The sequence below is a fragment of the Haliaeetus leucocephalus genome, unplaced genomic scaffold (assembly GCF_000737465.1).
Source record: "Haliaeetus leucocephalus isolate CR32 unplaced genomic scaffold, Haliaeetus_leucocephalus-4.0 Scaffold808, whole genome shotgun sequence".
Lineage (NCBI taxonomy): Eukaryota > Metazoa > Chordata > Aves > Accipitriformes > Accipitridae > Haliaeetus > Haliaeetus leucocephalus.
Window position 1 is genome coordinate 909,172 of NW_010973244.1, and position 27,931 is coordinate 937,102.

At 39.5% G+C, this 27,931-nt stretch overlaps 1 protein-coding gene across 1 annotated transcript in view; it reads left to right on the forward strand.

The window, feature by feature from the left end:
- POU6F2 (POU class 6 homeobox 2) overlaps window positions 1–27,931 on the forward strand; it is a 255,820-nt gene that overhangs the window by 151,670 nt on the left and 76,219 nt on the right. Inside the window, exon 4 of the mRNA XM_010581772.1 lies at window positions 5,275–5,594. Coding sequence (XP_010580074.1) covers window positions 5,275–5,594 — 320 coding nt within the window. The remainder of the gene's footprint in view (window positions 1–5,274; window positions 5,595–27,931) is intronic.

Genomic DNA, 27,931 nt, shown 5'->3' on the forward strand with positions numbered 1-27,931 from the left:
GAAAAGAGTCCTAATTCTTACATTATTTTCATTATATAAACATTTGTGGGCTTACTTATGTTCCTTGCTTTTTGGAGAAATGTGATTAAACTTTAAAATGTGTATTTTTATTTAAAATACAACCAGAGACATTCCCATACTTATGCAATAATATGTTAGCCAGAGGCAGCAGGCAGTTGATACTACTTTCAGTGAATATGATCAGGATTGGGATTTGAAGACAAAGCCTTTTCAGTTTTCCCACTAAGAAAAAGATTCAGTCATTCCCCCTGTTATGGACCAGACTGCTTCTTTCAGCATGGTTGCATCAGAGGTGAATTCTTCCCATTGCACCACTCTACTTGACAGAGGGGCATTTTAGTTTCATTTCAGTTTCCTGTGTAGGTAACCAGCAAAGGAACAGAAGATACAAGAGAAACATGAAAAGATACATTTTATGTAAATATTGTAAATGCATAGCAGCATTGTGCCTAAGGTATCCCCCAAAGGAAGCCAAGGAGTGTGTTCCTTAGATCATAACTTTCTCTTAGTCCTTAAAGTAGTCTAAGGTCTTTGACAAGTATAGAAGTAGGTGACCTGGGAGATCAGAAAGTTTGCTTTCACTGCCTCTTGACCATCCATTTGCACCACTTAACTCCATATCTCTTATTCTAATGTAAATGCTTTGAAACTGTGGCTAGGCATAATCCGCTTAAAGTATAATCATAAAAAGTGGGGTGATCCCTTGAGAAGTCTGCCATGGCACAACAGCAACCAAGAAATTATAGTTAAAACTTAAGTTTCAAAACCCCTCAATGGCATTGTTTCTTTGTAGATATTAGTTCTTACTATCTTCTTGGATACCTGGTATATATTCAACACGTATTTTTCTCAAGGAAAGTTGAAATGTCACACAGCTTTTGTGGATTTTGCAGGCATTTTTAGTTAATTATCTCTCTTTTAAAGTGATGTACTTTATGTTGGGTTTTTTAACCACAGAAAGAACTTTTTGCAAGCCTTTTTAATTCTTGAATGCAATTCTGAAAGAAAGTAGGCACTTCTCACTTAAGATATGTCAAAGTTTTAGCCAGCTGCTAGCCAGTAAGTCATAAAAAGATTCCTGTGAGGTAGGCAATGCATGTTATCTTTTATACATGCAGACATAGCACTGTTGTACCACCTGAAATTCCATCAGGCTCCAAGCTCTGCAGAAAGTGACAAATGCTGGACAGGTATACGATTTATAATGGATGAGCTATGCAAGCAAGCTCTGGGAGTTGGACTGGATTTGATTACAAACAATAATGTGACACAAACCCTGCTGTGGATAGTACACACATTGTGAGAGGCAGTGCAATCAGGCAGCATGAACACTGGACTGCAGGCACGATCCGAAGCCCTAAATCCACCTTTGCAGTACACCTACTGTGTGGCTTTGGGAAAGCCTTGTCTGATCTAACAGTCTGTCTTCCAATTCCATATCTGTTTGTTTAGCAACAGCATGTTAAACAATCATACCTCACTAAGCCACTTCAATGCAATTTATAGCTCAGCATGATAGTAGGCTTTGGAGAGGCTTTTTAAAGGAATTATATGAAAAGACAAGAAGTTATTTGAATAATTTTGTGCAGTTGCTGGCAATGAACTTGGAAACTTTTCCATGAAGTAACTTTTCTCCATCAACAAAATTTTCCCCAAGGGACCACCTTCTGCCCCTGCAAGAATGAGTGCGCTTCCAGTACAAAAGTGAATGGTAGAGATACTGATATTCCTGCATTGGCCAACATTCAAGTATTGAGCAGTACTGAATGCAAAGCTTTTCTGCTCCTGGATGGGGATGAAAAAATCTCCGTATCAAGCCATCATCTGGGAGTGCTGGGCATGCCCACAGAATTTACAAACTTGATGTTTTCCAAGTCAACTTCAGACTCTCTTCATTCATTGGACAGATCAGGCTTCCTGAGTGATTGCATCTGCTCACATTGTCAATGCACAGAAGTATGTTGGTGATGGTCATTCGACATTGGTTACATTAGCAGCCCAGTAGGACCTGAACCTGCAAAATTTTAGGTGAAAAAAAAAGCTCTTGAGGCATTTTTTCCTCTTTTTCTTCCCTCTGGATTCTGCCTCTTGTTTTATGTATTGGCAGAAGAAAGAATGTGCAAATCAAAATGTCCATTAAAGAGAGTATTGGTCTTGTGGAGAATGGAAGCTTGAAGATTTAATTTTTAAGAATGTAATTCAACAGCTGATCAAAGGCATGACTCATTAATGAAACTGAGGTCTACACCATTAGGATGGCTGTTCTAGCAAGTAAATCGCAACACGTGCAACAATATAATCTTTCTTTCTTCAGCAGATTCATACATTTAGGAGAACCGCATTTCAATAAGTGTGGATTTTTGTCCAATGGTAAACAAACATATCAGTACTATTTCTGTATATCCGTATCTATGCTTTAGACTGCAATTTTGCAAGGCTGCTTATATCACTGTTTGGCAATATTTCAAGGAAAGCATCCTGAAAGAAAATCATATACTCTGTGGTGAACACTAATGTGAATAATTATTAAATATTAGTCTTTTGATTGCTCTGAGCTACATGCAAACGCACAAAATAATAAACTTATTGCAATGTAATGTAACCACCCCTTTGTTTGTTTTAGTTTGTCAAGAAACTTCATTTATTTTACACTCTGGGCTTCTTTACCATTCTTCTCTTATGTTATCAGAATCATAGTGATCCCTCTGTCCTATGTTACCTCATGTTATCTCAAATTGATACTTCCAGCATTCTTTTAATTATTGGCCATATTTTCCAAATTCTAGCTGAAAGGCATAACTCCAGGAGCCAAACATGTTCTGTGCTCCAAAAATGTTGCAGTAGATGGCTTCTCCTCCACCTCGAATGCTTTTGCCTGTCCCCTACTACATGCCTGTCCCAAGTGCCCTGCATACAACATATGGCATTCTGACAAATCCATTCTTCCAAGCTGTGGCCTTTAGGAGTGCCCTGTGGGAGCAAAAGGGTTTGGGGAGCATTGCAGTACAAACCCCCCCCCACTATAGTTTGCTATAGAGAAAGTTTTGTCTCTTCCTGTCCAGTTGTGCACATAGGATATGAAACGGTCCCTCATTCCTCTCTATGAGCTGCATGTATTACAAGTTATGCTTCTGTAGGGTGTCTTTGCATTAATTTCTATACTGGAGTCTGTGGAAGCAGTAAGGGCATGTTGTATTTGTAGTCTTGGTTCTGGTTATCAAAGGTTTGTCCAGACTGCTAAGCTATCACAGGTGAGGAAATGGCCTGCACAAGATAAAGAGCTGGTCTAGATTAGTTTTTACCTCATGGGAATGGGAAGGGTCTTTCCGCCTCAGTGTACATACCTACAGATGGAATTGGTGAATAGTATTCCTTGCTCTCTGAGATGCTTCACGCTATGGTTAGTATTTGTCTGTGCAGTTGCTTTCTTGTATACACACCTTCTCCATTCTTTGTTTTCATACGCCTTAGATTATATTTCCACTTACTACCCTCTTGGCTTTGGGGCATTTAGATACGAGTTCTGATCATGGAGTTGATGGGAGTGTACCCTTACTTCTCCAGGCTGATTTCTTTTGCATGAAATACCATGCATGTTTTTAATCTGGTGGTCACTCTGCTTTATGTTGAAACACAAAACTTCCATTAGGAACTTTCCTGATGGAAATATATTGGTGTTACCAGTCCTCCTTCTCTGCATTATTCAGGTTCTTTGTTGAAGTCACATACATGACTATAATTCTTGTAAAGGCATATTTGTAGCTTGATTCCTGCCTCTGGTGAAAGAAAATTTAGAGCAGCTATGATTATAGGAATGGATGACCAACAGCTCTTCCTACCAAGCCTTTTACTTTTCCTTCATAAAGCCTATACTGGCTTACCCGTTCTGCCTCATCTTTCTCTGTCTTCTATTCTTTTTTTCTTCGCTTATTCCAGTTCATGGCTCATTGATTTCATAAGTCATACCAAGACCTCAGGTTCATCCCCAGGGCATAGACATCTAGAAAGCTGAAATAGGGATGTCGGCATGAAAAGAAAGTGGAGATGACTTGGCTTTATCTGCCAATCCACAAATAACTTGGTGAACAGAATTTCTGGCCATGAAATCTGAATGCCATTTTAGAAATAACAAATTTGATTCATTCCCAGTTTACTTTGGCTTCTGCTGATGGAAATTAGAATACAGAGTGGCGTTGGCAAAGCAGTATACAGAGTGCAAAATAGTGCAATGACCTTGTAAGCCATTCCTCTTGGGATCTTACAGCTGTCTACCACAACCCCTAAGATGTTGATTAAAGTGGGTGAGGCTGGAGACCCAGGTGACTTATTCAGGGCATAACGCCAGAAAGCATCATGTTCCTGTGATGTTCTGGCTGCTGCTTAAAGCTGTTCTTCCTTGGTGACATCCTTGTGGCACACTTCTTGCCTTCCTGAATTTAATGAATGCCCTAGCCAATTTGAAAGTGTCTCTGGGAGATAAAGTTTGCTCCTCTGTGCCAGCAGGTTGATGTGAGCCACTGGTTTCCAAGCCTCACATTTGGAGCACATGCTAGCAAAATATGACAGACCTTTACTGCCAGGAGTAAGTCAGCAGTGCAAGTGCACCCTATTTCATAAGAGGAACTTTACAGCTTTTAGATGTGAATGATAAGGAGCAGTGCTAATTTCAAAGGCACACACATTTTATTGGGTATTTTTGCTACGTATTCATTGCACAAGAAATTTTACAGCTGAGTGTTTTATTTCCTGACATCTGCTGTATAAAGACATGACAAAGCTCTTTTCAGAGCATCCTTTATTTTACAACTATGGTTTTCTCCTTCTTTATATAACCACACCAGTTCATGTTATGAGTTCTTGCTATGCTGTGTACAGTGGCATCCTGTTCGCCTCTTCTCTAGGCAGCCTTCCATTTTTTCAAATTTCCATTGGCTTCACTGGTAAGCTTGTCTGAGCAAAGGCTGCTGGTCAGCTCTGGTGCCTGTCCTGTGTGCAGAGGTGTAGCCCTTCCAAAGGTTTGTTTTCATTGCCTCCAGTGAAGTCCAACTCTTACCACAGAACTGCACTGGCAGAACCACAGGCTGTTATTGATGGGAATGTGTTTCCTGCCACAACCTGAAGTCTGAGGCCAGTTGACCTCAGTGGGCAGTATGCCCCACAATGTAACAGAATAAGAATTTAATCCAGAATATTTTTAATACAGTAGGTATTACTGAAACCTCCATAACTCCCTTCCCTCTCTTCAATTCACAGCTACCTCATCCCTGAACTCCCAGCTTCAACAGCTTCAGCATCTTCAGCAGCTCCAGCATCAACAGCAGCAGCAACAAGGTCAGCAACAGCAACAGCAGCAAAGCCAGCAGCAGCAGCAAGGTCAGCAGGCACAGACTCCACAGCCACCCCAGCAGACCCAGCAGCCACAGCCGTCAGCACCACCACAGCAGAACCAAACACAGTCCCAGAGCCAGAGCCAACCGCCTCCAGCCCCACAGTCCTCCAGCTCCCCCCAGAAACCTAGCCAGTCACCAGGGCATGGCCTTCCATCTCCTCTTACTTCACCAAATCCATTGCAGGTAGGACGCTATGTACAAGTCTCTGACGGTCTAACAACAGAAAGTGCATACTCTCCCCCTGCAAGGGGAAATCATGTGAAGGTTACACCTTCTGACCATACAGGCTGAGAAATTCTACCTCGTATTAGTTAATCCTTAAGGCATGCAGCTTAGAACAGCTAAAAGGCCTGATAAACCAGAAAAGCATAACTAATGATGGTCCTAGTCTGCTCCTCTTTTGCTTTTAAAGTCCATATCATATAACCCATAGAAAATGATGTAATTTTTTCCATGGATTCAGCATGTGACCTTTGCAAATGGCGTTCGTCCAGCAGTCATTCACCCTTTGTGGTAACTTATGAGGACAGCAAAGTTAGCTGTTCATTAGCAGATGATCCTGACTGTTCCTAAAAGAAATTAAGCTTCTGCTGGTGGATATGTGCAAGGGATGGATGGGTTATCCTTCCTCTTAAAATGACAGTCCCAACATTTATCCTGCTAAGAATCAAATACTTCTGTTAAGAGTCTCAGTATATATTCCAAAGCTAAGAATGCCAGTTAATGCCTTTCCTAGATGCTCACTCCAATGACACAGATGTTTTCTAATAGACCAACATCTGTGGCACCTACACTAATGCTGGGCTCTGCCTGTCTTGGAATTCCCAGGCAGAAACAGAAGAGCTCTGATCCAGTGGTCCTAATTTCTTACTTGGGTTTTCTCGCACTACATGTGTCATGCTATATTCACGTCCTGCAAGAACAGCTTTGACAGTACCCACAAGTATGAGTCTGAATAAACACCAGGGTGGTCTGTGAAGTGAGCAGAGTGTCTTTAACTGGGCAGTTGAACTGCACTTAGAAACCAGCAAAGTCTCTATTCACTTTATTCTCTAAATTTTGAGACCCCACTTTAAAGGTTTTATCCACACTGATGGATTCGGCTCCATTTCCTGCAGAAATTAAACTGCATTAGCTTAGTAATTAAAAAATCCTTTTTCAAACAATTAAGGGAATTGGTTTACAAGAAGCTGTGTTTGCCATGTGGCCAGTTAAACCTGCATTAATCTGAGCTTCAACTAAATTGCATCAAATCTGATTTTTTAATGGTTTAGATAATAGACTTAAAAGTCCACAAGAGAGGTGTCCTTGCTTCCTGAGCTTTTGCTTATAGTAGAGCATAATGTTCCTAGAGCTTCTTCTGTGTATTGTCTTAAGGGTTACTTAGGCACCACTTAATGCCCAGTCTATCATGCTAGTGAGTGCTTTGGGACTCTTTAGTATGCAGATTATTGACAGACAGGAATATTTCCAGAGGAGCTTCTGTTACATTTTATTGTCTTAGTACAGCTGTAATGTATGGACACTAACTGTATATGCTATATGTTGCTAAAACTGCCTGCTAAATATTGTGCTACAAAAGGCATTCAGTTTTCCAAACAAAGCAAATGCACACATAAGTTAGAGTTGGGGTAGGGAGGAAGTTGGATTATCTTAGTGAACATATCTCAGGAGGGTTGTACTAACGCTGAATCTGAAGTCTTAGCTCTCATACAGCCTCTGGTCCCAGGGTGAATCTCAACTGAATTGGAGTACTTCCAGTCTCATCTGTGACCTACAGGTACAGGCCAGTAGAAGCACTTTCTACTGTTAGCTCTCCAGGGTCACATCTCACTTGCAGAAGTACAATAGAAGTAAGTAAAACCAATAATTCCTTGCACAGGAGGTGCCAATGTCAATGTTTTCATGGAGATACCTTGGCACATTGCTCTCTTTAGCATGCTTATCTTCACAACTACCCTTCTGAGGGCAGTCTGGATGTGGCAGACTCAACAGAAGTGGAAGGAGGGAATGAGGTACTCTGAGGTGGTTTTAGTTCAAACACTATCCCCTAAGCCTTTTAGGAACTGAGATTAGAGTTAATGAAAGACACTAGCATGAGAGGTCTGGCATTCCCACTGGGCTGAGCTCAGCCAGTACTGCTAAGCCAGCTGCGTGACTGGGACACTTTCAGAACAGTCAAGGAATTAGAAGTCATTAGCTGTCAGCTCTGGCTCAACATTAAAGAGTTACTAATAAATTGGGGGATAAGTATTTTTAATGTTCTTTCCGCTCTGATTCTTGCCATTTAAATAGCCATGAAAACCCAAAGTTTGTTCACAGATACAAATACGCTGTGTGCTGACATCCAGAAGAGAAGCCAGAATTCAGGATGGTACTTCAGGCCTCACCTTAGTGATGTGTGTAGGGCCATTAGTTTGGCCTTCTAGCTATTTCTACAGCATTTCTACAGCAAGTGTAATACTTCTTAAGCTTCCCTAAGAAATGCTAAAGAACTTGAAACATGGTCTGTCATATTGCTGAGAATGGTGAGACTCTTAAATATGCAAACAAGGGACGCTCAGAAATATTTCTAGAGGAACTGCTGTTGCACTTTATATATGGTTGAAGGATGTGTTTGGGTACTTTTCTGAAGCAGAGCAGTGGTAAGATCTCTATGAAATTTGGCTTTGCATTCTAAACCCTGCAGTGAAAAGGTTTTTTACCCCCGTACATCTAGCTTGAGGACTGGATCTGAAATTTTTTTCTTCTGCACAAACATAAAAAAAAAAAAGAAAAAAAAAAGGAGGGAGCACACGTTTCACAGCAGTTCATATATCCAGTTCATAATAGCTACTTAGAATGTGGATTTTTTTTAATGTCTAATGCTTTAACTTAAAAATCGACCTAGAACAAAATTCAGAGATATTATGGCCTCTAAGGTAATGTTCTTTATGAACTAGAATGAAATGGGTTTTGTTTGAAGAATATTAAGGGAATAAAGATCAACTAAGTTAAAGTTTGACAGCTTAAATTTCATTTCTGAATTCTTGATTTTTTCATGTGGGCTTTATCCTCTTACATTATTCAGGATCTGTCTGAAAGATATTAGTTTAGAACAATGCAACCTCAAAAAATTGTCATGGAAAGTCAGTAATTCAGGAGGATGATTGTGTTTGTTTCAAAAAACTCTGAAGGATAACAGCAATTACATCTCAAAATGTACAGATGCTGTCATGTCCTTCAGAAGGCAAATTAAATGAAAGTGACTTGCTTAGGTATACCTGGGTGAGGTACTTTTGCTAGCTGATCAGAAATTAATAATACCAGTGCATTGTACACCAGCTAAAAGTCTCAGAACGATTCTTGTCAGATTGTTCTGTAATACTCTGCTCTAATTTTATCACTCTTCTTTACTCAGTTCAGTGGGCTGGATTGTAGTTACAAAACTATTATTTTTAGGAAGTCTTTTAATGATTGTGTAGAAAGATGAAAAACCTCACTTTAGGTTCCAGTGCCTGGATTCTGTGCTGACATTAGTGATGATGCTCTAGATTTATGCTGGTAAAAGCAAAACACTGCAGAACCAGAGTCATCGCTGATTTGCAAAAGGCAACAAACCAGAGGAGAATTTTCCAAAGCAGAGCTGTGTTTCAGGAGGTGGTGGGTGAGGTAGATGACGGAAGACTTTCATCCTTTCATTTTAAAATGGTGAAATTCCTCATATAGATAATCGTAGTCTGATTTTTACTTTCATTGCATCAATTGATTTAGACAAAGGAATCCAGAGGTGAAAGACAACCTGTCTGATGCTGCATATCAGGGACTTTGAAGCCTTTACTTCTGGGAAAATACACTTCTCCAAATATGCTTCTCCTGTGAATGTTTAGTGTTATTACATGGCAAATTACACAGGTTCTTGAATGGTCAGCATGTTGCAACTTCAAAGCATAGTTAGCACCTCTTACAGGGTTTCCATTCAATTAAATTTCTGGAGCCATAAGATCTTGATTATATGCTGTATAAAATCAGATGAGCCAAGTACTAAGGAGCCAATTATTCTGCTTGACTACCAGAATAAGGCACTTTGTATCAGCAACATATATTTAACTGGCTCCAAATGGAGGTTAGCTTCTGGTGCTGACACTCACTGTATGTTTTAGTGCTATGGATAAGATGAACGTACCCACAGCTAGATCTACAAAGGGAGAGCTGCACTATAGGAATAGAAGAATTCCCAATGATTTCTACTGTTCTGTTCATGTGCGAATAGGAACAGACAAACAGGAAATCCCCCAGGGATTGCCCCACTGTAAAATTATTCTGACCGTTTTCAGAACTCTTTCCTAAAGCACCTTTTTGTTATAGAAGCCTACCTACAACAACTGCAGCTGACGGAAGATGATGCGTGAGAAAAAAACAATAATAAAAGGAGGGAAGAAGGGAAGTGAGGAGATGACAACAGCAGAAAAATCTTCCAAGTAATAGCAAACTCTAGGATAGCAAAACCAGAACCTCTTTCAGATTAAATTTTCATACTAATCTTAAATAATGTATTTGGAACCTCAACACTTTTATAACAAAGGAGAAAAGAAAAGCAGAAAGGCTGAAACACTCACTGTAAATGAGAGAGAATGTGTCCACAGATGCCTGAGGCTCCAACAGTCACAAAAACCAAACCGCCCTTTCCCTTCCCCCACAACCTCATTCACTGGTTAGCTTCTCATTAAGGAAAAATCTACGTTAAAGAAATCTCAGTGTTTAGTGACACTTTGATAATTTACATATATTTAACATACAAAAGAAAGAACCAAGTGTCTGTTGGTTTGAGGAAGGCAGCTGGGATAAGTTTGCAAGGCCTATAGTCATGGGCTGTCTTTATGTCTGTGATCATATCCAAGACCTGCTGTATTTTTCTCATGCTTATTGAATCCTGAGATCAGGAAAACTTGATCAAGATTATGACACCAGTAATCCCACTGAGGGGTTTTTTTGGTTTGCTAAAATTATCTAGCCTTCTTCCTGCATATGATACTGTGCAATGTATGACTGAATCTGTTCTCAAGTTACTTAGCAATCAGTTTGACAAAGAAATATTTTATAAACAGTGAGCAAGCGCAGTGCTTTGAACACATTTTCCAAAATTTCCTAATTTTTGGTTTCAATAGGGAGTGAGATATTGCGCATCACAAGGCAATAGATAATATAGACACGTACAGCGGACATTTATTCAGGAAGGTTCATGCCCACCAGCTGATTAGAGTGAGCCTGTTGAAGTGCTGATCTTAGGTGGATTTCCAGGAGGTACTGGCAAGACCTAGGTCTCAGCTCTAAACTAATAGCATGGAAACTCCCCTACACTCAGCTAAATTCAGTTGAGCTTGGTGAACTTTTGAGAATATGTTGCATATTTCATCCCCTGCTCTTTTGAATCAGATCCAGAAAGATTTGAACATCTTGTTCTACTGACAGTTTTGAATTTCTGAGTATTCTTACAATATTTCAGCTATTTTTGTGGGTTGATAAAGGTGATTTCATGAGTGGAAGAGGCAAGCACTTGTGTAAAAATTTCCACTAGCTAGAAAGTCATGGTCATACTGATGTACCACACACACACACATGCTATTACCCATTGCAAATGCTATTGTGATTCAGGTCCCTTCCTTTTGTTTTTGTGCTGTTCCTTCTGGCACGACAGTAGTTCTGTGAACCACACAGACATTACTGTTCACAAACTTGAACGTTGCCTGAGAAATTGTTGGCTCTGAGTTTCGGTGCATCCAGGGCCTCCTTTCTTCTTCTCTTCTTACCTCTTCTGGGCACTTCCATGATCCTCCTCACCCTTTCTGGGTCTGCCACCGTCTAGGCCACTCTGATAAGGCAAGATGGCAGTTTGTCCTAGCTGGACACTCGGGTGTCTCTGCACTGTGCTGTACCATGCTCCCTGGCCCCAGTGCACAGGGCAGAGGTATGCAAGCTGGTTTCCTGGCATGGCTAGCTTGTCTGAGGGCTGCTACCCTTCGTGTCTACATGGAGATGCATGGGCGTCATTTCCACAGAAAGGCTAGTTTCAGTTATGTGTAAGACTGCATCCATCCACAGGACTGAGTAGGGTTTCAGATCTCCTCCTCAGCTGTCTTCCTTCTTTCAGAAGCTCACTGCTTTTTGGGGTCTTTGAGGCATTGGGACTTCACACTGTAAAGCTGCTGAATACTGCATTTAAACAGAGCAAAGAGATGTTTAAGGGTTCTCAAAGAGACTTTATAAGCAAGTCTCTTCATTCCCTGAGGAAACATTCTCTCAGCTGGAGCACTGGCTGCCTGGTCCATCCAAATATACTCTGCAAGTGTTACTATTTTCAGAAGCACAAGGAGTACTGGTGTCTGACTCACATTTAAAGCAAAGGAAATTAATCTTCGAGCAAAACAACTGGCATTATTAGCACCCAAGGGGCAGAAGCTGAGGCTAATATAGGAAACCATTTGCTAGAGAATTCTCTGAAGGAAAGTGGAACTGTTTGCCTAGCAAGCTCTGGCTCCTGAAATGGGAGCATTTAATAAACTCCCTAAAGCAACTGAAGTATTTAATAAATGGGGAAATAAATAAATAATATCCTCCCAGGAAAAATTTGGGAAAGTATCCATGTCCCATAAGCTCTTCTATTTCCAAAGCCTCTCTAGGCAGAGAGGAGGACCCTTGGGGATCTTAGGGACAGAAAAAATTGACACAGCCCCTCGGATACTCTTTTAAATCCAGTGGATCTGTTTTGCTAGCATTCATTTCTCTTAATTTCTCTTTGCACTCGTATTTCCAAAAATTTTCAGGGAAGTAGACAATATCCCAAAACATTACTTTATTTCCCCCTATTTTTCCATACCCCTCACCCCTTTGTAATAAAGCAAAAAAAAAAAAAAAAGAAAAAAATTGCAAGTCATCACTGGTTTCTAGTTCTGTGGGAAAAAAATTCTTCTACTTGGAAGCCAGTGGACCAAATGAACACGGAGAACCTAGTGGGCTTGTTGAATCTGATTGAGGAGCAATGTTCTGGAAGTGGTATAGCCCTGATGTCATATCATTCAAGGCTCCTTGTACAAAGAAGCACCTAAAAGAGGTTGCTCATCTTCTAGGTACTGCCTCAAAAAAAAAAAAAGAAAGAAAAAAAAAAAAGCCATTCCAGACTGTATTTTAAAGTCCAAAATTAAGCCTTTTTTCAGCAGTATTGCTGAGATCTATCAGAGTGTCCATTTGTGAATTCTGTTGATGGTTTTAGTAGAGGCAGTTTAGAGCAGGTGTTTAAAAAAATAGTAATACTTTTTCTTTTTTATTGGTAGCCAGAATGTTTTGAGAGAGTGACTAAGCACAGGCCTGGAGATTATGAAATTTGCTTAAGTGTTAATGGGTTGATTGCTGAGTTACAGCCTGCCGTCTTTACTGGAAATTGATTGACTGGTGCTGCAGGTCTTCACACTTGACGCTCGGATTTGACTCGAAAATTCTGCCAAGTCTTTTACTCTGAAATTTATCTTAATTAGATCTGAAAGACCTGCCACAGCAGAATAGTCACACCGATTAAAATGAAAAACAGGAGAAATTACTGATCAAATTAATCATAATGTCGGGTTACAGCTGTAGGTCTGATGTAATTTGCCACTCCAGTGAGTTACATCGGCCCAGGCAGAGGAAAGAGAGCTGGTTTTACGCTGATCCGTAACACCAGGCAGCTTCGGGCAGCCCATCAGGACGTTTATTCCATTCATTCTCTTGGCTTATTCTGACCTTAGTGCTGCAACTAGAAACAAATTAGGCAAAAGAAAAAAATATCCTTTTATCCAAGGGGTCGCACTGGAAACATGAGCTTTCCAAATCCCTCTTGTTTCATTTTTCCCCTTTCTCCACCAACCTTCTATTGTTGTTTGAAGTAACCAACAATTAATTATGTGGAAATTGGAAAATTAAAAGGGCAGAGGTTACCACCTCAGGCATAAGTCAGAAAATGTGTATTTCTAAGAGCTCCTAGTGGGTTAGGATATGAGGAAATTAGGATCATTTAAGCAAATGGGTATATAGCAGCACATGAGAAGGCATGTCCTGGCGGGTAGGAAATCAACAGTCAGACTTGGTCTCTTACAGATGTGATGATCCTAAAATTTATTTTTAAATTATGTACTTCAAATATACTGCATTCTACTATAACCTTTTTTTTAAAAAAAAAAACCAAACATACAAATCACTGGTTGAATCCATATTAGAACGAGATAGACTGTGGGTCTTAAGGGGCCCCACCATAAAATTTTCATCTGGAAGAGAAGTCTTCTGCAGGTTTCCTAGTATTCATTCCACCAGCAAGGTTTGAAAGATTTTTAGGACAACCCATCTTGTAGCACCACCATATTTTTTGCTGCTGATCCAGGAAAAAGTCAAGAAATGAAGATATTTGCCACCAGCTGAGAAAGGAAATTAAGTAAAGGAAAGAGAACATGAAAATAGATGAGCACTGTGAGTCTCAGAAAAAAAAAAATTGTCTTACCTTTAAAATATGCCCAATTTTTTTTTTTTTTTTTTTTGATACTGTAGTACCTTAAACTGATCAGGAATTTTCTAAGTGATTTTTCTTTTCCAACAATGATGTAATTCCACAAAGTTGGTTTCTCTCCTGCCCCAAATTTCATTTTAATTTTCTATTTTAGGCCTGGGAAATGGAAAGAACTGAGGATAGCTTTTGTTTAAAATCAGCTTAGGTTGTATACAAACAATTTATTACATTGAATTGCCTAAAAAATAGTGATTTAACAAGAGAAATTGAAAACATTTTAATTCATGGTAATGATTTGAAATCTGCTGAAATACTTCACCATTTTCAAATGCAATTTTTTGTTTGCTGAAACATTTCAATATTGCATCTTTCATCTGCACTTGCATCAGAAATTAGATCTTAAATTAGAAGAATTTCCTGCAGGACAGGAATTTGACTTATTTCTGATAGCTTAGACATGACCAAATATCCTGTGAGGCTTCCAGTTGGAGAACCAAACTAGGTTATGTTTGTAAAAGAGATTGGAAGGCAAAGCTGAGTTTCCAGAAAAGAAAAACTGATGTATGCAAATAGCACATCATATATTGCTAGGTTTATCCCTTTTACTAAAGGAATGATGATGGTGCATTTTGGTTCTTAAAGGAGCTGAGATTGTTTAAAGCAGCAATCACTGCTGCAATATCTTTGTATACCTCTTAAGAAATACTTGTATGCTTGTAAAAAGCATCAGGGAGGCAGTCAGACCTGGAAGGATCTTAGGCTCTTAGCAAACATACAGATGCTATAAGGAAAACCCTAAAATATGGGCCCAGTCACAGTACAGAGCGGTGCTCTGTAGTAGTGATGGCCAATACATTGGTATCAGAAGATGATTCCGAATGAATGTGATAACAAGTGATATAAAAATTCTTAGTTGCTAATGTTCTTATGATTTTCACCATAGTGACCTTACAATCCCATTTGGATAGCCAAACCCAGCTGGAGTGCTGTCTCTGTCTCTTGTTGCTCTCCTCCCAGTTTGGGCAGTGCTATCCTTGTGGAATGCTGGTTCCAGCTGGAACATGACAGGAGGTGGTAGAGGGCTGATCTCCTCTTGACCTTTCCCCAGGTGGTGGGGGACACCTCGCAGAGTGCCAAGCAGAGCTGCCAACACATGGGTGCTCCATGGGCTATGGGGGCAGATGATTAGAACTAGGGCTGTACTGGATCAAGGTCCAGATAGGGGCAAGTAAGGAGAAGTCAACCACCTTCCCAGGATTCATCTGAGGGTGCAGCTTCCATCAGTGTATAATTCCTCAGGGATAGGGCCTGATTTTAGGGAGGAAAAGGAAAATGTTGGGAGAAGGAGAGGGGAGAAAAAAAATGTCTTTGTTATTCATAATGCCTTAATTCCTACTGACCTTTTCCACTGGGACAGAGACACAGAAAACCCAGAAGGATTGGCATTGTGAAAGGTTGAAATTGTAACACTGATCACCACTCTGGAATAAGATGCTGTGTAAATTTCCGTCCTACCTCTGTCTGCAACTTTTCACTTTATAACGAGACCTAACATTACTACTAGGGAAGTTGGCACGAGGTTTCTCATAGCTCTCAAATGAGACAGGAGCAAGCTCAATATGCCATTAGGAAGGTTTCCCCTCTTCTCCCTCCCCAACTTTATAGAATTACAGCTTCCTTTTTTTTTAACTTTCTTCTGACTATAAAATATGTTCTCCATGCAATCAGAATGTGTCTGACAGAATTTTCAGTTCATGTAAAACAAATATAAAAATAAACAAAACTTGAGAAAACCAAGCCATTCTAAAAATCCTTGATGTTTTCCCCATAGACATTCAAAGAGTATGTCTAGGGGGAAATCACTGGTACTTCAAATGTACAAGCAGGTATAGAGACAACATATGTCAGTCCTGTAGACCCAGACTTGGCAGTCCATGCTCTCATGAGTAAAAACTGCAGCGAAAGGAGGGGAGGGAGTTCTTTTACTGCCACATACAATCTGCATATCTAGGTCTAATCTCATTATCAAGTTATGCCTCTGCTTACCGAATTCACTTTTGAAAAATAATTTGCATCAGGAAGCAAAATGCTCTAGTAAATGGGTGGTTGGAGTCAGGAGCACCAGACTGCAGTCCCAGCTCTGTCACTGACTGGCATGTCACTTCGTCTTTCTGTTCTTTTGTTGATTCTCCCACCATTGTTTGATCTCTTTAGACTGCAAACTTTTACAGTTTTTTGGTATAATGCAATGAGGCCTTGATCGTGCATTGGGCTTCTAGGTACTGCTGTAACACTAGTACTACAAAAGCAAGGAATATTCCAAAGAGGAATCGTATAGCCCCAGTCGCTCTCTTGCTGAATTCAGAGTAGTATTGCTGTTGACTTCAGAGGACACAGAACTGGTATCCATTTTGTTTTCAAGTATATTGAATATTTTGAAGTTTCTGTCAGCTGCTCAGTGTGCTGTCAAATGCACTAATGAAAGGTTTTCCTAAAGTTAATTTTCCTACTCGTAATACAATAACCAAATTTGCTTTAACACTTGAAAAAATCCATCCATACTAAGGAGAATCAGTTGCTTAATCCTAAAATTAAAGGTTATTGCATGCAAGAGAAAATAATTACATGCTCAAAGTATGGAAAAAAAGAAAACTTTTTTAATATGTAGGTATTTGTATAATTAAAGACTAATCAAGCATGAAGGCTGCTGACTAAACCAGAAAATGAGATTGTTGGCAAGCAATATTGTAATGTAAATGCCATTTTTGTTTAAGTACTAAAGAGCTGGAGGAATGATATCCCGAACAGATTAAAAGCAAACAGCATTGATAATAAATATTTATCAGATTTCAAATGCAACACACAGAGATTTTTATATTTTACATGCAAAATATATTGGCATTGAAATATTCAGTCACTTTTCAAAGGTTTGTTCACATCTTCACTTTAAAATGTTGAAAAGCAAGCACTCACTAGTAAGAGAAACAGCTTTAGAACTCAGTCTTAACTTGTATCAACATCAGTAATTTGTAGGCAATGCAAAACAGCTGAGAGTTGCTAACATACTTAACTACAAATGTGTAAGATCAGCTCCTGGGGCTGGAGAGCCAGAATTTTAATGCTCTTTATGTGGGTTTTCTTTTCTTTTTCTTTTTTCCAAAATGTTCACATTAATTTTTCAAAAAGAGAGGGAAGCTTCTCAAACTTAAATCCATGCCATGAAACAAATGCGTAGTAAAGTTATGTATATACAGAAATTATCCCAATGTAATCACCATTTTGTTGTAGAGGACTGATTTAGTTAAAGGTTTGTGTCTTCTTGGGGCAGTGCTTTTAAATTTGTGTAAAAGTATTGCGCTAGTTAAATATGCTCATCATATACCTTTGTTATTGCAGCCTAAATCTTGTTCAGAAGTGGATATGAAGATATTTGGCTACATCAAGAGTTGAGGAGAATGAGGAAATGCTAGAAATGAAGCACCAAATGTATTCCAAATCCTGTCCTTTTTCTTTCCATTACACTGTTCCCAGAGTTGGTATTACTCAGCATGCTGAAGTCCAGCAGAAACCATCACTTAATCAAGCCTGGTCATGCAATAGTTGAAGCTAATTTAAACTGTCCTTTGGCATCTGTGAAAAGAGGCTTAAACCCAATGGTTATGATAGTAAGGCAATGAAGACCTTTGCTCTAGTACGTGCATGGTGGGCTGTTGCATCTTTCGTGTTGATGTGTACCTCCTGTTGTTTCCTCATACGTTTGCTTCTCAGAATATTTTTCATCTCACTTGATTATGACTGAGAGATAAAATAGTATGTCACTGACAGAGTTATCAGGGCAAAAGTGACAATAGGGATTTTTGAATGTAAGGCTGCCTACAACATTATCAAATTTTTCCTAGCCTAGTGTAATTATATTCTATTAGCCTTTGGACAAAGGGAGTGTAGACAAGTTAAAATTAAATAACACTGTGCAAAAGTCTAATGCTAGTCTCTTGAATAAGCATTCATCTAATTTTCAGAAGGGTTGAATCACTCCCATTGATGTGAACTGTAGAAATTATTACTTAGCCCTTGAAGGCGCAAAAATACGGATCTCAACCCCTGGATTTCTTAGAAGAATCTTGCTCGTGTCTATAGGTTATATCATAGGAAACTGACAATTTGCAAATGCCAAAATTCAGACCAAGCCAGCCAGGTTCATACAATATCCTGTGTTTATCTGAGCTACTGAGCTCTTAAATGTATAAATTCACAGATAGGCATATTAAGATATCATCATTAAGAAACTTTATAATAAGTGCTTTATAAGTCCTCTAAGCAATTCATATTTACACTAATTCAATGATACTAAGGATTAAATTGGTAAAAACACACTAAGGAAAGTAGTAGGAAAAGTACAAAACCTTGTATGTAGACCATCAGTCAGTAGTCCAGCAAGAAGAAAACTAGAAGAGGCAGTAAAGCACATTTAGATCAAAGCTATGCAACTGATGGTCTGTGAGCCGGGTCTTACCCATAGGAAGTTTCTGTCCAGACCCCAAGTGAGCAAATAAAAGAAAAATAAAAGGCTTTTGAAGGCAACTGTACATGTGCTTTGCCCTGGGATGTGCTGTTGCTTGTGAGTCCTGAGAGCAGCCCAATTACTTGAGAGGTGGGCAGCTGAGAAGTCTGCCTTTTTATATTTGTTTGTTTGTTTGTTTTTCACACATACCTGAGTGAAGCATAGTAATAAGTTTTAAGTTTCCTGTTAGCAAAAGACCCTAATTCTTTTCTTCTGTAGAGATGATCCTGTCAAGCAGGTGATAATTCCATTTTTTGTTTTCTAACTGTAGTGTTGTATAAAGTGTAAGTTACAAGAATGGTTTACCTATTATTTCTAGAAGGGAAATTACCACAGTTTACTGAGGAAAACATGGTAACATGTAAATTATTTAAAGGCTGAAACAGACACTTTCACAAGTCATTAAACTACCCTCTGTCTTGAAACACAACAAGGATATCCCTGGGATATTTATCTGAGGGGTCTGCAGGTCAAAAGGGGAATGGAGTCAGCAGAAAAAGAAGCAGTCACATACAGAAAGAGCAATTATTCACAAAATAAAAATAAGGATAGCAGTTAGAAGTGTCAGCATATACATCTGAGATGCCTTTGGTGGGGCTATTACTTATGAAGTCATTACTGCCATTTTGCACTAGACACCGTGTACCTATTTCATGGTAACCATGGCTTGCATAGCATTCATTTATATGGAAAACCTACAAAAACCCCTCAAACCACCTAGTGAAATGTACAAACGTCTCCCAGTTCTCTGGCTTTATACTCTTTGACAAGCATCAACCTAAACAGGACCTTAAAATGCTCAACACTTGTATACATCATCTCCATTTACCTTTGTGAATCAATAAGGACATGCAAGCCTCATCTTCAGTGTGTGATTCTGAAAGCCTTAATTTGTTTCTTTAGGTTAACAATATCCTTTACTCCAAATCACAAAAAGTAAGATCACAGTCCTGGTTATAGCCTCACTTGGAAGTCTGAAGGCCAGCCAGATGCTGCTCTGTTTTCCAGGACTGTCCAAAAAAGTTGCCATATTTTCAGATGAGACATGCCCCTCATCTGAGCAACAGATATTGAAATTTGCGGATTTTTTTCTGGACATGCTGTATTCTGTTTTGTAATTTCTTCACAGGGGAAAGTCTTACTGCTAGGATTAGGCAAAAATTGGACCCAAGGATACTCCATGATCTCAACAAATATTTGACTCCAAACCAGAAAAAGAAAACAGAAAAAACAGGGTAGCTGACAAAGGTTCACGTGGATGAAATAAAACTGTGTAATCTAATGTCATCCATTTTACTTTACCGTATGCACATGCACCCCTATGCCATTTGAGAAATTGAATTCAAAATGAAGAGCCCCAAACTGGGGAATTTCAGTACTACCAAAACACTTTCTTTGGGAGCTTATGGAGGGATATGCTTCCTAAACGCAATCAAAATGCCCACCACTTTCAAAAAGTTTCAATTCCAATGGAAATAATATAGTTCAATAAATTTTTCCATCAAAATGTTTAAAACTTATTTGCAAAAAAATTTGTAACAATATATTTTAAATTAATCCTTGTCCTGGAAATCACCATGGGCTTCAGAAATACTACCTGGTGCTTAGAAAAGCTGAATGTGACATTCTTCCAGTAAACCGGAAAACTGCACACTGTTGAATATAATCTTCACATTAGGGTGCTGTTTTTAAGTTTCCCAGGGGGTGATTCAGCGCATCAAGGCAACAGGGGTAATGATCTGAGGAGGATACTCCTCACAAAGTAGAAAGAAAAGATCAGTACACTTCCCACTTCTGACAGCTGACAGACCAGGGTTTGCCCTATGGAATAAAGTCAGCCATGCCAATGAAATGGTCCAGCACTGAGCAAAGGAAATTTACCTCAAGAACTGAGATTTGTCATCATCAGGGCAATAACCACCCTCATTTTCCTACAGCTTGTTCCTTTGCAAAATGCCTAGCAACCTTCTTTTAAACAGTCAGGCAACTCAAGACTTCTTTTTCATTAGTTTTTGTTGAAAACTGTAGATTCACTGAAAAGCAAGTCTGTTCATGGCATCTGGTGAAATCATCTTATGAAACAGTATCTTAGCATCAGGTTCAAGCCTTTCACTGCACCTAATTCAGACATGAGGCTTCAACCAGGGTCTCCACGTACTGGTGAGTGCCCTGATTTGGCAGAATAATGAATGCTTGAGGGCTTTTACTTTTCTGTCTTGGAATATAAATAGTTCACTGTTCATCAGGGCAGAAAGAGAACTTATCCTCCTACTTGTCCCAATGCACAGGGTAATTTTTACAAAGGAAACAATTCTAAACAACAGCAGAGAAAGGTCATGAGCCTGTAACTTACTATGTGTAATTATGTATGTCTTTTCTGTTCGAGAATTGTCCACTGGAAATTTTAATGAACAATTTCTGTAAGTGCTAGACAAGCCCACAAGGAGCTCTGTAAATATTCCAGGTGCAAGCTAAGACGGGTTTGGCTTTGTTCTCTCTGGGGAGAAGAGGGGCTGAATGTATAGGTTGCATGATATTCTATCAGTTGTTTGGATGGGAGAGCTGCCACTTTAGCATAGCATGAGCACTACTTTTCCTGGGAGGGCTGCCTGGTGTTTGGATTGCACCTGGCTGATTTTCATTTTGCAATCATGCAAAATGAAAGGATGTTTCCTAAGCTACTTTAAGGGGGAAATTTTTAAAAGATGATTGATACAGAAAGATGAGTATAAGATACATAGGAAGCATATGTATGATGAAGGTTGATTAGATTTTTTTAAAAATAATTGGTATCTTCCAAGGATAAAGAATAATCTTAATGTAGGTATTGAATGACTTCCTGTCACTCAACACAAATTTTAATATAAGGAAGTGTTGAAATGCTTCTAGAATATACAGTTAACATAAATCCCTAAATATCTAAATGCTAGCTCCAATAGGATTGAGACTTTATGAGCAAAATTTGACTTTTAATGATATTAGGTCAATACAGACTTTAAACAAAGGAGGAATTACAGGTTCTGAAAATGAAGTTTTAGCCTTAGTGTTTTGATAAAGATCTGTGACCCCTGGCCCTTTAAATATTGAATTTAGACTGTAAAAATATCACTTCTTATTGATCACATGGTTATTAAAGTCAGTCAAATGCTCGATTTATATGTCAAACACTTGTAATATTTCCTGTAAATATTAGAACAAAAGAAGAGGATGATAATATCATTGTGTTCAGGTGCATGAGATTTATTCAGCTTCTCATCACTGAGAAATAATAAAAGTGTCACTAAGAAATGCATTAAATATGCAAAGCATTTATCAAGGCTAAATTAATTTACAGCTGCGTCATGTATGTGGTGTATGTGTGCATTAGTTCATGTATATGAAGGCAGGAACATAACCATTCATGTAACTGAGTGTGATAGGATATATATACCATGTGTTCTCATTCTCTCCTTTCAGTACACCTTCCCACTCCCTGCCACATACTTGCAGCCTTGGAAAGGTATGGCTTATTTGTTAAATCTCAAGGAGAATGAGGAAACTTAATAAGTCAACAGATACTAATTAAATGTTAAAGGCAGGTTTTAAAGTACCTTCAATATATATTGCGCCTAATGACATTCGAGTGCACTTACAAGGGAGGTCGGGGGGAGATCTTTAGATCCCCCAGGCTCCTCCAAGATGCCTTTCCATAACCAAATGCTTTCATATGAGTAATCGAAAGAAACCTTTAGTCAACCACTGGGGAGTCTTTACAGCCTGACTTCGATTGGACTCTGAGTGCAGGCCTGTGAGCAGGAGGTGTTTGTAAGCATTTCTAATGGCATTTTGATGTACATGTACAAAATTGATGTCGGAAGGATCATTGTAAAGTCCCAAACAGTGGAATATTGAGGACATTTTCAGGTGGCAGTCAGATTCTGGCTGGGTGAGCCCAGTATATTTTCTCATGTCACAGTTGATTAGGTTCACAGGGAAGTGGAAAGAGTAAAAAATTCTCTTATTACTGCAGCAATGCCATATCAGCCTCTTTTCCCTTTGAATGCAACATTAGTTTTTGTCCAGAACTCTAACTGCTTTCTACAGTTTGGGGAATTGTAAAGCAGAAACAATTTTCCCAGCTAGGCTGACCTTCACAGTAATGAGAAATGACTGGAATTTCTCTCTATTTCTGTAACATTTGGGGGGGAGGGGGGCTAGGAGGAGTGTGTTTGTTTTACCTGATATTATGTTGTGGGCGTCTATTTGGCACTTTGAGCCTAATTTTTTTCCATTCAGGAGATTACATGGACTGTTGCACCATCTGACCCAGTAGCCAGCCCTCAAGTGTATAGAGAAGTGACAGTAATGCACTTTAAACCTTTTGTTATCACAGCAGTGATGGCATTTTGTTTCAGCCATTAAATGATTTTTTTTTTTTCATGGGATGGCTATTTTCATTTACTCTTCAGCACTTGTTCAGGTGATAAGCAATGATCTTGAGAAAATTTAAGATTCATTACAGGCCAGGCAGATGGGGGAGCCTCAAGATGGACATACATCTGCAGAGTGTTCTTTGTGAGGCTGGTGCTATAGTACTACAGTGCTGATCATCTCTTGGGGACGGGATAAGAAAATAACTGCATTTATGTGCAAAACAAATAAGTGCTATGACCAAAGAGTCTTTAACAGCAGCGCATCTGGGTCGAAATATGAGTTGTTTCCTTGTTCTTTCCAGGTATTGCAGAATAAACCTCTTTCCCTGTGGAATCTGAGGCCTCTAGCAATGCATGGTGGTGCGGGCTAGGTCTGCCCTGCAAATTGCAGAGATGTTGACATACCCCAAGCTAGGTTTTGTGAAGCGAGATTCAGTGCCAGGAAGAGTGAAAGCACTATGATAGGGCATTAAATGCAACAAGCCACCCAAGCAAACATGCAGGATCCCAGGCACACTTATACAGCCTATGCTGAAGTCCATACTACTGCATTTTTGTTGTGGCATTGGCATGAACTCAATGGGCTCGGGTAGGACTCCACCTGCTCCTGATTACAGTGTAGACCTATCTGCCACTTGGCATCTATGCTAGTAAAATACCCAGAGGTTCCTGGAAATGGGCACAGGTGAAAACATTTCAAATAGAAGACAAATTGGATCAAATCTCTGGCTGCAAATCACTCAAATATGAAAGCTAAGTGGTAGTTTCAAGGAATTCATAAGTTTCAAGTGTTTTTCTTTAATTTTTACTTTGTTATAGCTAGGACAGGTTATGGAAATATCAAAATATCATGCAGGAGGCAGGTTTTCATCTCTTTTCACAGTGGAGGATTAAAAGGTCTGGTGGTATTTCTAGGGGAAGAAGGTAGCATAATAGCCTGTAAACTTTCAACAGTTTGACTGTATTCCTCTACTTCTACTGTATCTAAAAGACCTGAAGTGGTGAACGTATTCCATTAAGTTGGAGTTACATTTTCCTAGTTAATATTCCCATGTTATAGCCATGATATGAGGACATTGCTTTAATTCCATGTTAATAGCCCGCAATATGGGGAGTAAAGTCAAGGAATGTTAAATTCCATGATCCTGCTGTAACATCTAGACTGTGATATTTCATTAACTCCAATTAGTGGGCCCACCAGAGCCTCCACTTAAATTTTTTTAAGCCTCCAACATTAGTGGCATGCTATAATACTAACAGGTGACTTTTTTCTGATCTGCTCAGAAATATCTTTATGTCTGAAGCTCATCAATTATGAATTGCAGCAACATTTCTTCTGTATTGTTACACAGCATTACAGGAGGCTTAACTTACATGCTGTTTTTCTAATTTTGTATTAAACTATTTGGTACTCATCCTTGCCTTTCTCTTCTGGTCTTTCAGGGCAGATGCTTCTTGAAGCCCCCAACAGCCTGTTTCTTAGCTAGTACTGCTTTCTCTGTATTCCCTTTACTCCATACACCATTATAATGAGTAAGAAAGATTGGATTCATGTGGCCACTAAAATGAACAGAAATAAACTAAAGCAAAATCTGAGTGGATCAAGAGAGATCTGCTGGCTCTTCCCTTCTAGGAAAAGAGATCACAGAGGAGGAAGGAGCAAAGAAGAGTGAAGATGGCCCTCATACTTGTATCTAATCTTTTTCAGGAAACCCTCATTCTCAGTCTTCATATAGGACTGGCCAAATCTGTCAGATCCTAGGAAAGTCATAATCTGGGAGCATGAGGTTAGATACGTGTTGTGATAGAGAAAAGCAGCAATCACAAACAATGGTTGATAAAACAGAGCTCAGATAATGCCTTTGCCTAAATTAGTTACAGAAAATAGATTGATAAGCTGAAACACTTCTTTCTTTCTTTTTATTACAAGTAGTAATGCCCTGCTTTGTTCACTATTTGCAGTGTCCTGATGTTTGATTCATACTTCCATCTATAGCAAACTTTTACGAAGACTTCATAAAAGACAGCACATTAATTCAAAGTTCAATATTGATCAATATTCATTGCAAAGCAATTGGCAACATGTGATCTTCCTTTTTCTGTTGACAGCATTAGTCAGATTTTTTGTCTAGTCCTGAATCAAACCCTAAGTCTAATACTCATTTCATGCCAGTGTAAATCAGGACCAACTCTGTAGAAGGTCAAGTGTGATACATCAGTATGAAAGCAGTATAAGCAAGATTGATCTTAGTGACTGTGAATTTGGGGAAGTTTGTCTTCATAGCACAACTAAAACTTTATGACTGTGACTTGTCTTCATCCTTGAGTTTCTCTTAAAAGCTCTGCACGTGAGAAGCATCAGTAGAGCTCTGGGCACAGCACCATGTTCAGAGCCTTCCCTGCCTAGTGACATTAAGAAGTCCTTCACGCAGTAAGGCCGGATCTGATCCTGGAAACACAAAAGCATTACCCTGCTTCCAGGAATGGTAAATCAGCATCTGGTACTGGCAGCCCCTAGTGAAAGAGGCACTCCCTTAAGCATTTCTTATTTGACTAGAGTGGGAAAGTGTACACTGTATTAAATTTGGCATGCAAGACAAGATATACTCCAACTTTAAAAATAACAGCAATGTTTTCATGTCAAGCGCTTTGGGACTTGGATTATACACTTGGCAATTTTGTGTTTGTTTTTCTCTTCTAGGTAGCAGTGACAAATCACTGGGTTAAGAACATGCCCAAGTAGGAATGAAAGGTGTTCTACCTCCTGATCTCTCTCCCTGGTGTGCTCTGTGTTACGAAGGAACTTGGTTACTTCTGTATGTAACAGGCTAAATGTGTGAAAACTGATCAGTCAGTCTCAAAGCAGTGGGCTAAGATTTAATTACGCTTATTAAGAAAGGGGAAAAAGTGTCTAAGATGTTTGGAGAAGTTGCCCGTAGCTGCTAGGGTACATTAAGTATCAATGTCACGGTCAGTTTGGGGCCATCTTCTTCAAACTGAGAAAAGCTTGTGGGGTGGGCTGCTGTAATGAGAAGGAACATGAGATGTCTGTATGTAGAGTCCCAAATACACGAATGGCACAAAGGGGCTGTGGCTGTCCTGTCTGCCACTGGCAAGTGGTGGAAGCTGAATCTCACCAGGCTGCCAAACTGATAATGAGGAGTATTGTATCCTGCATCCCATCAGGCCCCACAGGTTGAGTCCTCACACTCCCTGTGGCTAGGAATTCACTCAAATTCCTAAAACTTTCAGAAGCTGCAGGAGCAGCCAGGGAAAATAAAAACAGTATCTAAATATAGGAGAAATAAAAGCAGTATATAAATATTGGAAACAGTGTTCATTCCTGGCTCTAGCCTGTAGGAAGCAGTTGAGTGCTGCTGAAAACTGTGGGAGAGCCAGGACACTACTGCTCTCTGCTCTACATCTCTACAGGAAACCTCAGCATAACCTTTAGTGTGTGATCTCCTAAATGCAAATTATGTTCTTAGCAATTATTTTAAGGTTTTTCTCTCCCTCCTACTACCAACCAGAATTAATGACACAGCAGCAGAACAAGCAAGCGCTGTGTAGAATTGTCCAAGAATGTGTGCCATAAATGTACAGTGCCAGCTTGCACCTCACCCTTCCATAATTTCACAGAGTGCCCTTGTGGAGCTAAACCCTACCCCTCATCTTTTTTTTAAGAGGGTCCCCTTCTCAGCCCATTTCCTCCACCCAGTAATTCTCCTTGTTTTTTCTTTGCTGAATTCCTTCCAGAGGGCCTAGGAGCATGCAGCCACCAGGCCTGGGCAGCAACAGGAAAGTCTTTCCAGAAAACAGCAGGCTACCAGTCAGCTGAAATGGGGGATTACAGGATCCTTAGGCTGGGTGGAAAAGAGTAATGTGTAAAGCATGGGGTAGCATTAGCTGCCTCTGTTCATCAACAGCCAGGCTTGCTTTCAGCCCCAAACTCTTCTTGTTGCAGCATTCAGTGATTTCTGAAGCTCTAATGATGCTCTTAGCACTTACTCCACTTCTAGCTGACTAGGAGGCATTATCATTTGCTGGCTTTTCCATTCTGTCATTAAAGTAGCATTTTTAATATACAGGTAGTTCCTTTTCACCAATCTAGACAACACTGAAAGCAAAAATACATTAAATAAATCTATTTAGCTTGAATTATTGCCCCAACTCTGCTAAGATGAGTACGCTTTAAAATATTACTGATAAAAAGACTATGGAAAAGGCAGCCTTAAAAACTATCTTTTTCAAAGATGTTTCCTTAGCCAGACATCTCTAATGCCTTAGTCTGTATTTTAGCACAGTAATTTTGCCTACCCTGCATCACACTGTGCCTTACTGGAGTGTCAGAACCAAATCACAGTGATCAGCAGTCATACTGGCTGTTCACTGTTGCCATCTTAGAGCAGTTCACAGCTCCATCTGCTCCTGCAAAACAAAGATGATATAGATAAAGAAGATGAAGAGTAGGAGTGGGTGTTAGGAAAGGACCTAGAAGAGCAGGCTAAGGTCACAGGCCACTGGGCTGTGTGGAGTGTGAGCACATAGTCTGTAACATTTTCTGCTCCCAAAGACGTTCCTGTCTTAGCGGACAAGCGAGACAAAGGAATTATGATTATCTACACTTTACAGATGGAGAAATGAGTTAGTAAGAGATTAACTAGCTTGTCCAAGGTCACTCAGGGAGCCTGACAGGCACAGAACTAGGACCTAGATTTTCTGAGTTCCTAAGGAACGATCATTCTCTAAGAAATAGTGTCCTAAGCTCTGTTTCTTAATAAAAGAATCTCATGTTAAAACATTACAAAAGTAAAAAATGCAGTTTCTTTACCTTTCAGTTTGATTAACGTATTCTTCACAACACAACAATAAAGCCTGTTCCTTTTATAATATAGAGTATTTGAATCTTCTTTTTTCCAGAAAGTAATGATGGGGGGAAAAAAACTTTTCTTTGATTAATTCCAAGTAGATTTTGTTTTCACTTCTTTTTTTTTTGCGGGGGGGGGGGGGGGGGGGAGGGCTAGAAAACTGTGTC